General features: G+C 33.2%; 1 protein-coding gene and 2 long non-coding RNA genes across 3 annotated transcripts; 2 read left to right on the top strand and 1 right to left on the bottom strand.

Annotated features, from left to right (window-relative positions):
- Positions 1 to 1,664: 1,664 nt before the first annotated feature.
- On the top strand, positions 1,665 to 17,254 carry LOC132912273 (NADP-dependent malic enzyme). The gene is made up of 8 exons (XM_060969609.1): positions 1,665 to 1,915; positions 4,663 to 4,819; positions 14,457 to 14,615; positions 14,844 to 15,206; positions 15,507 to 15,818; positions 15,956 to 16,324; positions 16,430 to 16,724; positions 16,810 to 17,254. The coding sequence occupies exons 1-8, from the start codon at positions 1,866 to 1,868 to the stop codon at positions 16,923 to 16,925; spliced, it is 1,821 nt and encodes a 606-aa protein (XP_060825592.1). The 5' UTR covers positions 1,665 to 1,865; the 3' UTR covers positions 16,926 to 17,254.
- On the bottom strand, positions 3,912 to 4,704 carry LOC132912338 (uncharacterized). The gene is made up of 2 exons (XR_009659178.1): positions 4,564 to 4,704; positions 3,912 to 4,272 (listed from the first exon to the last, which is right to left on the bottom strand). It is a non-coding gene; the product is annotated as an uncharacterized LOC132912338 (long non-coding RNA).
- Positions 4,828 to 7,568, top strand: LOC132912340 (uncharacterized). Its single transcript, XR_009659182.1, has 2 exons — positions 4,828 to 5,984; positions 6,083 to 7,568. It is a non-coding gene; the product is annotated as an uncharacterized LOC132912340 (long non-coding RNA).
- Positions 17,255 to 17,740: the final 486 nt, after the last annotated feature.

Raw genomic sequence — 17,740 nt, 5'->3', positions numbered from 1 at the left:
AACCACAAGTATAGTTACAATTATACTTCCTCTATTGTTAATGTTCTAAATTTTTCGCATCCTAAAATAAAAATTTGGCTACTTGCCTGTACGTTCCAATGCATCGCTGTCAATTTCTAATTGATAATTAAATTTAAATTCGCATCGCATTTTTGCATAACTTTTTCTTTTTGCGTACACATAATAATTATCAATTAATGATCAATTAATAATAATTGTAACAGTGTTTAAATATTTAAAGAAATTAAAAAAATTCACTTCTATAAAAAAGAAATGAAAACAATATTTCTCAGAGTGGAATTGTTTTTCGATATGCAGAAAGAAATGAAGGTTCTCGTTGCAATTGGTACGTGTCACGTTTGAGACGTTTGCATCAGAAAATAAAAAAAGATGGAATGCTTCAAGTAGGTGAATTAATTGCATCGAAGCATCATGGATTTTCTTTAACTTATTTTATTATAGGTCAGTATGTGCAGAAACTACAGATTCCGAGGACAACGACGAAAGTTCGTCAGAGTGAGTACATAATTCATTCGTATAAGGATAGTCCGAGCAATCCTACGATCTTGATTTGATATTTTACTATTTCGTTAATATAATATTTACGTATGTTTCTTTGCATAGAAGATTATAGAAAGAAAAAGCTTGATAATAAGCATTTATAAGTTTATAAGCATTTTATAGTCAATATCGAGCAATAATCCAACCAGTTAATATTTTCCTGTAAAAATAATGTCAGGCTGCTGTGTAAAACGATATTCGTTACAGTTGTTATCACGTTTCCATTTCTCACCTTTACATTTGCCTGCGATAGAAAACTTGTAACTGATAACTCATAATAGAAGATCCTAGTATCGCTGTCTATCATTAACAACTTGTTGACAACAAGAGACATATATCACTTAAAAGGTACATATATCTGTTGACTTTTAAGTTTCTTCATGTTTAAACAACGTAATCTACATTTTTAAGAATTGTCTATTCGAAGATCTTAAAATCTCCACTTATAAATTCTACATTTACAGATTCCACTTATAAATTTTTCATTTCAATGAGATTTGAATATTCAATTGAATTTAATGTATTCTTTATATAATATTCCGTCACATAAACGTACAAAGTACAGACTTCGTACTTCTTATCCACGATGGAAAGTGGAATCGCTTACGTATGTGTATAATTACAACTTTATCATTTTCTGGTCTTTCTCAACGGTATACGCAAATAATTCAGATATACTATCATTGAAAGGAAGAAAGAATAACGATGATCCGAAAATTAACGAAGTAAATGTTTATACCCTCTATCCGACAAGTGTTCATTGCGAGAAATAAGAATTTCACGCTTTATCGATCCAACTGCACGAATTATAAAATCGTGTTATTACCATCCTTTCACCATTACATATAATACCGTTTGAATTTCTATAAATTTATATCGGTATCTTAAGTTATCAAGTTATTATTTACAGTGTAAGAAACAGCAATTTAATGATTTGCTACGGCAGATTTCGTAACAGGTGGAAATTTCATATCCTTCGGGCCTGGATCAGTCTTAAAAAAACTTAGCGACCTTAAGACCAATTTCTATGATGACGAAGTTGTAGTAATCGAGCAAGCGCACACAGGTTGCTTTAGCTACATACTCGCGTGTACGTCAGTCACGTTTGCGATCTATCCGTGCTTGGTGGGATCGATTTCACCGAACAAAATTGATTTCAAAAGGAAACGTTCTTCATTTTCTACGCGACAGAAACAGACAGTGTTTGTTGTAAAGTGAACTATCATTCCCTCTAAATTATGATCAATCGTTATTCTTGAGTTTCATCGAGTTTCGTTATAAAATTTGAATCGTATTAATCACCAATGGGAACCTTGCATTCGAAGGATATGCGTGATGGAGTACGTCGCAGAATGTGAGTGACCATATTATATTCTTGAGGATGTTGAGTTATTCAGTTGCGAAAAACCAGGTGTTGACGAATATATAATATTTTACTTAATGACAGGATGTTTTTAATGTTAGTATATACGTATGTTTGATTATGATAATAAACCGTAGTCGCGTCGTAGAAGTGAATTAAGTATGGGAAGCATTTATTATATCGCTAGTCCTCTATCGGTGGGAAAGTTAGTGGTAAATAAAGCCGTTCCGCTGGACATAATTCGAGACAAAACAAAGATATGCAAAACATAGATTGCACATTGTTTTCGCTGTATGTTTACAAGAGATATTGTTGCAATTGTGATTGCTAAGTCATATAAATTTTAACCGATTCATTTATTCGCATATCGAATTAAAAAAGAAACTTAATACGGAGAAAAGTGTAGATATCAAAAATAAACCACCGAAACAGAAAGTAATGTAAAACACAAGTCTTATATTTTTGCTCCGTAAGTAAATAAATGATACGGATATTATCGGATGTCGAAGCAATTAAATGAATTCTGAGATGATGATTTCTTGGAAACATTGATGTGTCACGATATTTTATTATTTTATAATTTGCCGCTTATGGAAGTCCACAGAAACGTTCGCTGATCACGCTTATTTTTATTGTGACATGTGCATCTTTTGTTTTATCATGCGGTTTTACGAGTTCTCTCTTATCGGAACACGCGAGCAATTATTACGTTTAATATCACATGCGTGATAATGATGTTTCATCGGTTTCAAAAAACGTATAAATACTTTACGTAAACATTAGATTTTGCAATTGTAACTTGTAGGCTGAAATTTTCCAATATCGTAAATATTTCAATGACAGGTTATGCGATGACATGTTATGCGATGACATGTTATGCGATGACAGGTTACCGACCTACGTCGTACACGTGTGTACAACTGAAATTAATATTTGGTCAATTACTGTGACGTAAAAAGTCAAATAAATATGCTATCAATTTCGTTTTTACTTTTTGCAATAGAGACGTGAGAAATATCGTGATGAAAGCATACATAACATTGTCTACAATTTCATAACACATAGTCAGTTCGCTAGAAATATTATCTTTAATAGAGGAACACAAATTTATATAAAATTATAAAATACAAAAGACAACATATATACGTATACTAAAATTTCTTGAAATTAAAATAGATAGAAATATATAAGGTACAATCACATAAAATTACACGCCAATCCTGATACAGTCATTATATAAGAAAATATCTTTTTTTATTTCAAAACATTAATAGCCAGTCATACGATGTAATGTAGATAGATTTTTGAGCCAATGACAATTTTTTGAGATAAATATTTACAAAAATGGAACTTTCATATTGTTGCCTGATGATCACGTGACATACATATACTATTAAGTTATCGATATAACGCGAAGGTTATACGACTAGCGCGGTCCAACCTCATTCTTAGCAATCGATACAACAGTTTATCGAGAGATCGAATCAGTGGCAATTCATACGGAAATCTCGAGTATGTCGTGGAAGCATTTGCTCCGGCAGTTAGAATGTCAATTTGCTAGCTTTTCCCGTCAATCGAGTCACTTACGTTATGCGACTCGAAACCTTGAACCAGAGTGCAGATACGTTCAGATTAACGACAGGTAAAAATCCATTTTGAATGTTCAACCGACTACATAAGTCTACATAGTTGTGGTTATTACTATTATTATTACCATTAAATATTGTACTATGTACAAATTCTTAACAAAGTAATTTACCAGACGCGTGCGTATTTTAAATATCGCAAAAAATGGTTTAGATGTGTACTGACCGATAGTTTGCTCTTTAATCTATGCATTGATTTGCACCATTTAATATTGAAATTAATTATTTAGCTTCATAGGATATGTACATAATTATTGTTTTTATTCCAGTATTTTCAACGTCAAGAATTATACGGAAATAGTGGGGAAAAAGTGTTTTTTGGTTTCTGGAACCATAGTTAATTTTATTTAACTAAAAACCATGTAACTAATGTTTGCACAATCTGATTCAATTTGTTTCGCTGTAACGATATTTCCTCTATTCTAAGATATTCCTAACATGTTTATTATAATTGTTATAATCTGCAGTAGATATAGAGTAGACATTACAATTACTTAATTTTTCTATTAGATATCCATGATGTAATTCATGGCCAGCAAACGAAACGCGAACAATTTTCGTTCGATGGGCGAAGTCGCGCGACTGCGCGATACCCGCGATTGCGCTAAACTAGTTATATGTTCAGTGACGTAGCAAGTGTACCGTGTTCATGTATACTCCCATTTTCCTATTTCGACCAAGTTCCAACAAAACAGACACAATCTGATAGCAAAAACCGCATCTGTGATCAACAATTTATATTTAAGCGAAAATGAATAAAAATTCCTCGAAAGAAAAATTTTATTGCACTATACCGACGATTCGCCCCTACGATAAACTCTCGATGAAAAACTTATCATTGCCCGACTGTAAACACCATTACTTCACAAAATCGTATTAATAAGTTGAATTATGAATGCAATTTCGAAATAAAAAAGAGACGCAATCAGATTCGATTATTGGCTCATGTGATAGATACGTGACTGAGGTTCGCTCCCCGCACTCTAACCTCACCTCGTCGCAACGCTACTCTCTTCTACTGGTTGTACCCAGTAGTTCTACCGTACCGACATCCCTCCTCAATCAGCTTTAAACTTCACTCGTTATTTCCAGGCTCCAAAGCTCCAGTACTCATTTAGCGTGTGACAGTAAATCTTCGACGATGTCGAGCCTTCAAAGGGATCAACTTGGCCAGCGGGGACAAGGCGATGTCGTCTGTTCTAGTTTACTACGTGGTATTGACCATCTAAAAAATCCCCAGTTGAATAAGGTAAGCTAACGTTACGTGTTGTAATTTAACATATAATAGCGGTTTACGATGCCGACATAATCGCTGACAGTTTGACATCTAATATCGTGTTTCGTGCTTTTTGGATGCACTTCACCGAAAAGAAGAAACGTACATTATATATTATATAGATTGTGGATTTCTATATTATATTTATTTAAAGGTTATATTTAAAGGAGAGTATTCGTTATAATTTGTGATTTTTATAGTAAAGATAGTACTAATCTTTATTTATGTCTATGAATTCGCATAAGAATTTGAGATTACATCTCATTAGCGTATGATAATTATAAAGAGGAGAAAAAGTGACGACTGACTATTGTTTACCGCAACGGTATCCAAGGTATTTGCTCTTCTATCGAACCGATAACTTTCCTATGTTAATCCGTGAAAATAACCTGTACGTTGTAGCTGTTTTTTGGCGCGAAATTTGCATTTCATATTTGCACCTTTAACGGTCATCGTTTTATTGAACAGTAGTGGAAAGCTTTCTGTTGTTTTATTCAACGTATGCGTATATTTTACCTCTATAACGTCGTGTAACTTTGATTATTATAATAGTTATGTCGTGATCGTTTGCTTTTTAACAAAATCTGTGAAAATTACAAATTCATCGTTCATATACAGATATCTGGAGGTTGATGCATAATTGTATAAATTTAAATAATACGTAACATAATAAATAACATAATGACGTAGACATTTCTTTATATTCAGGACAAAAAATTCGGTTTACATAGAACTAAGTGCTATAGTAATTTATGAATGAAAAGATCTTCAGTTAATTCCTATTCTGTTGTACTATGAATGACCTATGAAGTTTCGTACATGTCATCACTCTGTGATGAAATTTGAACACAGTTTATAAGATATTTTGCACTATTTCGCAATTTCGTCTTTATCAAATATTTGTATATTTTGAGACAGCGAATTATAATTTTACATTACTTTTTTATTACTTTAATTATTACTATATACTCCCATTAATTTTATTTTACTTTTATATTACTCGTTATTTAATTTTAATATATTAATATCGGAAATGAAATTATAATTACACTTTGATATTTTGAAGAAGAATTTTACCGTTACCTAGTAAGAATCGTGCAGAAATATAGATACACGGAGGTACATAAAATGAAAGAATGTGAGTATGAAAGAATTATTAATTAATATTTAGAATAAAAATACGGGAAATATGAGAAATATTCCTTAGAAGGATAATTATGCGGTTACGTTCAATAGGTCACGTAGCCGGTGCGATTCCATGAAATTCACTTTCACGGCACATACTTAAGAAACGGAACAAGCGGTGGTATGACAACCTGAGGATGATGAAATGGACGCTTCTTACGTATATGATAAAACGCCGTTATCTTTATCACAGTTTTTATACATGACTTTATATCCGTATAGAACCCGTTCATTTAAATTAATTTATACCTATAGGAAGACACCAACAAATTCAACTAAATATTTAAAAAACAGTTGACGAATACAGGAAAAAATACGTGTAACTCCTTTTCATACATTTACATTTATATATAGCTATATAAATAAATATTATTTTGCATACTAGTCTTGGATACTGGCTAAAAGTCGAGGAAATATTTTATATAAATAAAGTGTCTCGAGTTATAAAAATCTGGAAGTACCAAAAATCAGAGAATCAAAATGAGAATCTTAGCTAAGCTTAAGAGTATAGCATTTTGCAACTGTGATGTTGCAAATTGTACGAAACTGATTCTTAAACTTTGAAACGTGTTTAAAAATGCCACGCGATTCGTAGTAGTATTGACCAAATTAAAATAATTTTCTGCGTGACTGTGCAAATTGTACTGTACGTCGCTGTTCCGGAAACATTCGCTTGCGATTACGAAATTTACTGGGAATTTCACGGTTAACAGCCGTTCTTCGAAGGTTACCGTTTAAAGAGTAACACGTATCTCTCTATGGAAATTCGAGACTTGCGATATTTTCTTCTCTGTCATTCAATTGTGTCTTTTTCCCGTGACTTGTAAATCTCTTATTATCTTCTGCAATGTCTGAGTAATCAATAGCGAATTTAAGTCTATATAATAGACGACTGCGTTCCATTTTGTGAAACATTATTATTATTATTTCAATGTTTATGCGTCGAATAAAAAAATTAGTAGGTTTTTAATGCAATTTCACGGTCAGAAATGATAAAATTTTGATGAAACGACAAATGTTTTGTTAGAAACCTAATAGGAATAATTATCTTAATATTTAACTTGGATTTATTAGTCAAATGAAAGCGCAGGAATGGCTGGGTTATAAAAAAAGACAAGAGTGGTTCCATTATAAATATAAATAAATAGTTCCAGTGTCTAGTGGGTTAAAGATCAAAAAGTTACACATGAACAACTTTACCAATCTAAAGTCACTTTCTAAACATCTGATATTTACTAGTTTAAAACTAGTTTTAAAATACGCTCTATTAACTCTTTATAGTTGAATGTTCTTCTACTTATAAAAGTTAAGTGCAATTTTTCGTCTGGAAAGTATGACGGATATTAATTGACATAAATGGCAAGTAACGATATAATGATAGGATGTAATAAGAAGAGAGATAAGATTGATACAATATAGATATAAAACTTGAAGTTGTATGACATCAGATATGATTAAGAACGAATCATTGTAAATAACTAATCGAACTGGGTGGGTCGTACTTGACAATACAAATAAAAAGGAAATTTCTATGAAAGTCTCAAGAAGCTTTATCTTGAGAGTTTTTAAATAAACATTTTACGATCCGAGTTTCATTTTCGAGGGAAATTAATTTCGAAAATTTAATCGTTGCACGTACACTCTTAGCTGTAGTATTTAATTCTCAATCTTGAAGGTAACGTTCAAAGAATTCAAGATATAAACTTTGTTAGTCCAAAGTATAAATCTACAAGATATAAACTTTGTTAGTCCAAAGTATAAATCTACAAGATATAAACTTTGTTAGTCCAAAGTATAAATCTACAAAATATAAACTTTGGTAGTCCAAAGTATAAATCTACACAGAGTATAATATTAGAGTGTATTGTCTAAATATTTCTGTACTGACAGATAGTTTATCTATCAACTCAAATGTTTGTTCGCCTTTGATGTAACAAAAATTCAAATATAGTCACTCCAAGATTTACATATATATACACAGTACGAATTTTTCGACGATTAAACTTCTACGTAGTTTTCATCCACTCGCATTCAAAGACAATCTCGATAGCTGGCACTGGTAAAATTCCACTAATAAATCTCTCAATACCTACGATTTATTGCCATAGTATAAAATTTAAAATAAATTTTAGTGTGCTCTGTCATTCGTCCGAGAATGAACTCGAGCAAACGTTCGTGCCATCGAAGAGCTGGAAAACTCCAGTCGACGATATCTTACAATACTACCTCCCCTCGTTCCCCTACCTTTTTTTGTGTAATTATGCAAAAAATGCACACATCACGCGACTATTGAAACAAGCTGTCACGAATCAGCTGATAGGAATAATTATATATCGACGCTGGTATTGTCTCATATTTATATGCTATTGTTTCTTCGTCAGGCACGAGTTACCTCGATAATTTGCGAATTTAGATATTCCAGGGATTTACTGTTATTTAATCGAACATTGATTTAATTTAATTGCAAAGCAGATTAAATATCAAATAGAAATAAGACTCGACTGAGATATTCACTCATTGAGACAAGCGCGTACACATTAAATTTTCGGTGTTTCCTTATTATTTAGTATTGTTCAAAAATCAAATGTTAGTGAAATATATAAAAATACTTTTATCATAGGAATTTCAATAGTTTGATTCAAATATTGACAAATGTAGCACCTTCAGTTATTCTCAATTAAGAAATGATCGGTAAAATGGAATATTCTTACAAAAAATTCACATAAATTTTTACAACGACCGTTCTTTTGTATTATTATATTATTATTTTCATAGTAATTTTAGATTACGTATTCTGTATCATCTATGTACTCTAATATCTCAATATTTACGAATTAATATTTGGAAAGTAAAGAAGTACAGATACTTAAATAGATAAATAAATATATATCGTACGCTATTAGTTAACATTTACACGAGTTTAGTATTTAGCGTTACAATGTTAACTCGTTGAGTATACTGCGCCCTTGTTACAAGGGCGCACCTGGATTATGCGTGATACGCATTGGAGCAAGTATTATGATTCTTGCGGTAGGTCGTGACTCGTTTCGTAACCAAAGGCTTCCAGAGTTGCGTATCGATCGTTTGTTAGCCGGTACAACTCCTGGCAACCGTTTCCATCGTGGATTTGTTAGTCATGGGATTCGAGGACCCCGTGGATAGCTCGTAGGAACAATGGACACGGATTGGTGGGACCTCGTGCCAGACTTTCACAGAACCGCGCGTATTCCTGAACCTCTGCTCGCTCTGGATGGAAGGGTATTTGTCATCTATTCCGAATTATCCTATTTTATTCTGCAATTTTTATTCAATTGTTCGCTCGTTTTATGACGTTCATGTTTTTCATTTATCGAATTTATCTGAATCATTCTTTTCGTCTAATATTCATTCAATAATCGACACATTTCAACGAAACTAGATAGGATTCTTTTTCTTCTTTCACCACAATACCAGAAGCTTTCTGCGGTTACCTGCTTACCGATATTCGAATCCATCATCGAGGCAACGTTTCGTGGTGTTCTTATGACATAACATCTATCTATATCGTCTTCTTCGTTTCCTTCTCGAGTGCTTTACGGATTCTGAACATTTAATTGCTTCGATTATTTCAGCAATAAGTAGGACTTAGATTCTTAGATTTAGTAATTCGTGATGTACTTGCAATAGCCTTCTGATTTGAATATACTGCGTTTTCACCAAGTCGAACAATGCGATCGACGAGGTATTAACAATCATTCTCTTTTGGAAAATATTTCGATCTTTACATCGGCATCGTCAACCATCGCGAAGCTGAACATCTTGCGTGTAAGTGTTCTCGTTGCATATACAAAGTACTCTGTAGACACTTTCTGGTTTCCAAGCAAGCGGCAAAGCGTCAAAGATCAATCGCGAAATGTCATCGGATGTAAATCTGGAAATATTTGCATATTATCAATCTTCCGACACCTTTTTTCCTCTAGAGTCAACATTTTTCATTTCGATTTGCAAACACACGATAAGATAAGTGGAGATCTCGAAAGATTTTAGTCGAGGTCTTTTCCTCAACATCGAAAATCACCTTCGTTGATCTCGAAAGGTTCTCCATTCTGCAACTTTCGTGCCTTTGCTCGGTGCATTGGTCCGTTACGAAATTTCGAAAGTTCCTTTCTGGTTTAATGGACCGTCAATTGCATAATGATTGTCGTTTCGTTTATTCGACTTCGGAGAAAAGGTTGGTTATTTTAAGTAACGTAACGAGAGTTCGCTGATTACTCATGCAGCGAATTGTCAACAAGAATCAAAATAGTCAGATGCATAATTACGAGTCAGTCACGAAATCGTAACTAACTTAGTCATATTTAGATATTTCCTACCAATTCAAATAATTAAAAAATTGGAGACAATCGGAAGTATAATAATTACAGATATTTTTCTCAAATCCAAATTTTTACGAGAACAAGCGAAGAAATGGAACTTGATTAAAGATTTTTAAATTTTTTAATTTCTGCACATTACGTGCATCCTGTGTATTCTTGTACTGCCCAATCTCCTGTGAACAAAACAATTAAATAAATATCCTAATAATTCCAATCTAGTAATAAATAGAAACTTAACAGAAACTAAGCATCGTTCTGCTTTCTTTTTTCTCTTTCTTAACGAAAGATTCCATTGACACTTCTTTGGATTCGAGACTAACCGGATACCACAGGGTCAAAGCACTCTGAATGTATAGTATTTTTCCATCGACAATTGGGGTCGTTGACAATGCGTCGAACGTACCAACTTGACCAACCATCGACCACGTCAGTTCACTTTTATTAATTACTAGGGGTCGAGGATGGAGAACATACACTTTCCCTTCTCTGTTTCGTTTTATTACGAATCAATGCGAGCTTCAACTTTTCAAGTCGATAATTTTAAACATCGAACCAGCGATCGAACGTCATATTTCGTAAAACTTACGTAAAACTGTTTTACATTGCAAATAGACGTTTTAAAGTTGCCCTGTGGTTCGCGACATGCGCTGTTTTATGGAAATATGCAGTGCCGAGTAATTACGATGATAAATAATTTTACACGTGTTTTTCCTTCGCCACAGAGTGAAAGGATCCTGGAAAGGATCCTGTTCCAGAGGCGTGTAATATAGTCCAAAAAGAATGGGATTTTTGTCCACCAACTCGGATAAACTGGTCGAGTTTCATCGATTAGAATTTCACGAGGCTTGTATGCTTTCCAATTTAAAAGCTTGGATGCTTGTCTGATGTAGAAACCTTTCTGAATTATTCTAAAAATTAAAGGACTCTCTGAGAGCTAGTAGAGTTGCTGCTTAAACTATTTCTTAACTTACGTAAGTTTCTACCAATTTTAACAAAATCCCATAGTAAAATGAGTGGAATTTGAAGGGAAATCATTCAATATTTAATTACATTATATTCTGATCTAGAGATATATATTGTTATGGATTCACGACGTTTCATAATAAAATAAACAAGTCCTTCTCACGTGAAAGAATATCATTTCATATTAAATTTCTATCCGTATTTTACGTCATATTCGAAGCTAACAAATTGCAATGATTCACTGACACCACAACGACGCTCCTTATGGTTTTCATCGTCGAAATAAAACTCTACAAATGATCATGTATCAGCTTAATTAAAAATTAAAAATAATAAAATAATATTGAAATAGAGGGAGAGTATGGTTAATAGCATTTAGAAAAAGTTGCCTTTAATTAACATCGTTAACTTCAAAAAAAAAAAAAAAGAAGAAAATAAACCTGTTTTACTAGTATCTAAAATCGTATTTTTATCATAATTATAAGAAAGAAATCACCTGTTAATTATAAGAGTGCGTAAAAGTAACACTTGATACGTCATAAGAGACTGATAAATTACGCTAATTAATATCGCATGACTGGTAGGAAAAAGCTCTTTCTCGTGTTGAAAGATAACGAAATGATCGAATGATATATACAAAACAATGAGTGGTATTGTTCGAGCAAATACTATAATTGTCATTAATCCTCTTGAACAGACACGCTATTGTCTCAATTAATCGATATCATACACGTTATACACTTCAATGGTTGTGTTGGTATTCTATTGTTAGAGTAACCGAAAATGTAACCATAATACAATCATGCGTTGAATATTTTACCTTCTTCGTTATAAGTTTCTACAGAAAGATTTCCTTGTTTATTAATCGAACGAAGATCATGCTAATTCAACTATGTATCTGTTTATTATTTTTCAATGCACAAAATAAATACCTTTAGCTAATTTTTCTGCATTCGAAAGAAAATAAGATTAACTTTAATTTAGGTTTGTTTAAAATTCAAAAAAAAATCTGGATCTGTGGATGGCGTAGAAATAAACGAATTAATTAGTCGATATAGAAGAAAGGATACAAACATTTTACGAATGAAATTCGAACCAAATTTATAATATTGAAACGAGATACGTGTCTTGAAAGCGTTTCGAGAAAACATTTCGCTGGTTTGATGAAAGCTTTTGTCCAAACATTCTAACAAAATCCTCTCAAATCCCACGAAAATAGACTATCGCGTATTTATAAAATTTCGGATCAGTCACTTCGCCTATTCTACTAATTCTAATATTAAAACTACCACTTGACCTGGTTATGTCCAATTTATATTGGACAGACATTCCACGCTTCCGATATTAAAATCTTCTGTACGTTCTTTCTTCTCTTCAACTTTATGTTTTTGACCTTGACGATGGATATATAGGTTTTGATAAATAAAAATCAATAAGAAAAGCAATTATATAATATGACCGCGTCGGTCATAGCGATGTATACTGTTCTTTGCTCTTGGCCATAATATCAATGCTGACTAAGTTGAATTTAATTAGTCAGCCTAATTAGCTAGTTGGCACACCGAAAAAGCTTGCGAATGAATCGAATTAAAAATTCTGGACTGTCGAGGCTAACGTTGCTCCCCTAAATGTTGCTCTTCAATGGAAATTGAACCTAATTTTAACGAGCTTTAGTTATGTCACTTAATAGAATATCACGTTATAAAATGTTATTTGTAACAATTGGTTGTTAAAATAGTATGTTCCTGAATCAGACAAGTTACACATATTCGCTATTATTGTTATATTAATATTGTTAATAGCACGATAAAACGTGTCCAATTTGAAGCCATCCTCGAGAATATTTTCCAAACAACTGACATGGGAAAATATCTCGGAGAAAAGTCGAATGGTTTCGATGGAGATATAATTCGCTCTTTCGAAGATGAATACGTAAAGATCGTACGCAAGTCAAAAGTTTGTTCTTTTCTACTGCATAAAATTGTAGGTCCTTTAACACGTTCGACGATCTGACACGTTATTCATTACAACACAATACTAATTTATTTATGCCTCTTTTTTACACAATGGCAGCGAAAATGAGACAAAATTGATCAATGACGCGAAGTAATTTTTTTTTGCTAATATTATCAAAGTTATTATGTTATTATCCTTATCGATGGAAGAAGTTACGTATACGTCGTACGTGCTGCTTTGAAGTCGAAAGATTTATTGACTCCTTTACTGATTTAAATGCTTCAAGCATCTGGTCCATCAAGTAAGTGGATCCTTGAGCGAACCGAATGTGGATCATGGAAATTTACATCCTGAGGGTATATTCGTTAATTCCCGTGTACATAAGTGATATATCATCTCAATTGCTCGTTTCTAAACTCTTTAATGTCTCGCGATTTTATATCATGTCGTTTATAATTGACAATTTTACGGTTTTGAAATGAATGTTTCCTGTTGGTTGGAGATTAAGAAAGAGAAGAGAAATATCGCACGCCTATTGAAAAATAAGTTAACAGAAAGAGGGTGAACACTCGTACGTACTTGATTCCTTTTCAAACTGTTTCAAATTTCAATTTCAAATTCTCTTTTCTATGTTTTCGAGAACAATCTTCCCTCGTCGTATAAAAATAAAACCAAAGTATTCCAAAATTTGTCAATAGATCATATCATTGAACGCGAGTTACGAAATATTTTGATTTGCAAACATCTGAGCGCGTGTTATTTAAAGACCATGATGTAAGCTCGAGTCAGAGGCAACAGCTGATCGCCTTTCACTCACGTTCACTGCCAACCGACAGGAATTTTCTCATTAACCCATTCCAGACAGTAATGGAATGATTCCTGTCAATGTCAGGATACCATCAGGCTGACCCCATGATGCGTCTCTGTTTATTGCATTCGTTTAAATTGATGACCCCGCTATTTAAATTAGATAATATCGATAAGAGAAAGAAGTGTACGTATTCACCCAATTTCCTTTCGTAATCTCTTGACGTACAAAATGAATGAATTGTACTAGCATTTTTTATCATTTTTATTCCAGATCTGCTTAAACTAAGAAAAACGTTGTCTAGAATGTATGCTTATGAAAATAAATAATCTTTTCATTCCAGGGGATGGCCTTTAATATCGAGGAGAGACAGACATTAGGTATTCATGGTCTACTGCCAGCAGCTGTAAAAACCCAGGAAGAACAACTAGAACTCTGTCGCTTGAATCTAGATCGTTATGACGATGATTTATCAAAATATATATACCTCATTGGTTTACTGGTACGTACTAATTATTAGTTTATGCTTTCCTTTATAAGTATCTGAGTTATAAACTGGCAAATTGAATTGAGAAATTTGTTTAAAATAGTCAAGATTATTCGGTCAAATATCTGAAATATTCTAAAGTACAAGGAGAATCTAAAGGATCCAAAGAAATTCTTCTAAATTTTTTTATTCCATATTACATTTCCACTGAAGAAGAATAACCGTTCAATGTTATTCTTACAGGACCGAAATGAAAAACTTTTCTACCGTCTATTGGGAGAAAATGTGGAGAAAATGATGCCTCTGGTATATACACCCACAGTAGGTTTAGCATGTCAGAAATTTGGCCTAATTTACAGAAGACCACGAGGTCTGTTTATAAGTATACACGACAAAGGCTATGTATATGATATTTTGTGTAATTGGCCTGAACACGATGTACGAGCCATCGTCGTAACCGATGGTGAAAGAATATTGGGACTGGGTGACTTAGGGGCCTATGGAATGGGAATACCAATTGGAAAATTGTCTTTGTACACCGCTTTGGCTGGAATTAAACCTCATCAGTGCTTGCCAATTACTTTAGACGTTGGTACAAACACTCAGGTTGGTACAAAGATTTCTAAATAATAAACGTTCAGAGTCCAGGTGTCTAAATTGCCTACCCATATACGGGTCAGGAGATTACAAATGTGTTGATTATGAAGTAATCAACTTCTTGATTAAGTGAAAATGTTTCTTATTGCAAGATATGTATAGGATGGACCTAAAAACTATATTATTTATATGTAAACATACGCAAAGAAGATGACAAATGTTATACAAAATACTAATACTAATAATAAAACATATATAATAATAATAATACTAATATAATAATAAAACAAATACTAATTTCTGTTTCAGTCTCTGTTAGACGATCCTCTCTACATTGGCCACAGGCACAAGCGTGTTACTGGTCAGGAGTATGACGAATTTTTGGACGAATTTATGCAGGCTGCTGTTAAAAGATACGGACAAAACACTTTAATCCAGTTTGAAGACTTTGGAAACGCCAATGCGTTCAGATTACTTAATAAGTATCGCGATCATTATTGCACCTTCAACGACGATATCCAAGGAACTGCATCAGTTGCTGTAGCTGGTTTGTTGGCATCTCTTCGTGTCACGAATACAAAATTGTCGGAGAATACGATCGTTTTCCAAGGTGCTGGAGAGGTAAATATCAAGACTTTATATTTTAGATGGATTGAAATACTTTTAAGAAATGTATTAAGAAACTATAAGTCGATATCATAAATATAAACATACTCTGAATTAGTGTTAAAATTAAGATGTTTCATTCAATATTGTAGGCTTCACTGGGCATTGCGTGGTTGTGTGTTATGGCCATGCAGAAAGAAGGTGTGAGTAAAGCAGAAGCCAAGAGTAAAATTTGGATGGTCGATTCGAAAGGATTAATTGTTAAAAATCGTCCAAGCGGTGGGCTGACGGAGCATAAGTTGCACTTTGCTCGTGATGATGCGCCAATAGATACGTTATTGGAAGTTGTCAAAACCGCAAAACCTACGGTACTTATTGGTGCAGCAGCAGTTGGTGGTGCGTTTACCACTGAAATACTGGTAGAAATGGCAAATAACAATGAAAGGCCTGTAATTTTTGCTCTTAGCAATCCAACAAGTAAAGCAGAATGTACTGCTGAGCAAGCATACACTGCTACAAAGGTATTATTACAGAAATATTATAAAATTCTCAATTGTACTGCAACAATGTGTGAGCTATAGTATGTAAGAGCAAAAAATTTAGTAATTAATTTGAAACATTTACAGGGAAAATGTGTATTTGCTAGTGGATCACCGTTCCCACCAGTGACGTACAATGGAAAGACTTTCTATCCTGGTCAGGGAAATAACAGTTATATCTTCCCTGGAGTAGCATTGGGCGTCATATGCTGTGGTATGCGTACTATTCCTGAAGACACATTCCTCGTTGCTGCCAAGTCATTGTCCGATATGGTTTCTGAGGAAGATTTAGAGAAAGGAAACTTGTATCCGCCACTCCAGGACATTCAGAAATGTTCTTTGAAAATAGCCGTTGAGGTTATGAAGTATGGTTATGACAATGGTAAGATTTGTATTTTCTAACATTCCTGTGTGATGTAGAATTTAGTAATTAGAACAAACTAAAAGAATTGATTTTATTTCCACAGAACTTGCTACGGTTCATCCTCAGCCCAAAGACTATGAAAAATTTATTCAGGCACAATTGTACGATACAACTTACAAACCATCAGTTCCTCCAGTATACAAATGGCCCAAATTGTAATTCTGACTGTCATCGTCTTATATGTGAGGCTTTGATAAAATTTGAGTAGATCGATTACACAAATGTACGCAACATTTGGCTAACAATGTCGACTTTTTTATTTGGTATGGTATTGTAATTGCCTGTTGACCAGGTTCGTATATAAAAACTCTGCTTTACGTGCGCGTGTATGAACAACATGTATGAGTGTGTATTGTAAAAAGTATCTTGTCTAAATATTGTATAAACGTATGTAACGCAACGATGTATTGGACCACTTTAAATTATTGGGATGAAAAATTTGATTTATTATTTGGAAAAATAAATGTCAAATAATTATTTGAAAGAAACGTATTTATTGCTACTCGAAACAGCATTTTGTCGCAGTGCTCAGACATATTCCTTTCGTATTTTGTACGAGCAGCAGAATGTGGTAGATTTCCGTCATATCGTATGTATAAGAAAACTGAAAGAGTCAAACGAGACGATGTACATTGTAGGAGCTTCGTAATTCTTCAGAACTTATCCCTCTATTAAACAAAATAAAAGCAGATGCGTTCTTAGGTACGTGAGTTCGCATTTATTCTTAAGGATTATATGCGACGCACGCGTAAAATTCTCAGTATTTAGGAGGTGCCATTCAATCAATCCATTTCAGCCTTCTAGTCGGATTGATAAAACATAAAACACACATGATTGTCTGTAATATCGTTAGATTATGCAAAAAATTTAGATATTTATTAAACCGAAAAGAAAAAAATTTAAACAAATTTGCGTCAGCTTTATCCAAAAATTCCTAAAAAAGATCTATTGCATTTTCTAAAATAAATCGTATA

The sequence above is a fragment of the Bombus pascuorum genome, chromosome 11, assembly GCF_905332965.1.
Source record: "Bombus pascuorum chromosome 11, iyBomPasc1.1, whole genome shotgun sequence".
Taxonomy (NCBI): Eukaryota; Metazoa; Arthropoda; class Insecta; order Hymenoptera; family Apidae; genus Bombus; species Bombus pascuorum.
This window is presented reverse-complemented; position numbering and strand designations above follow the sequence as displayed.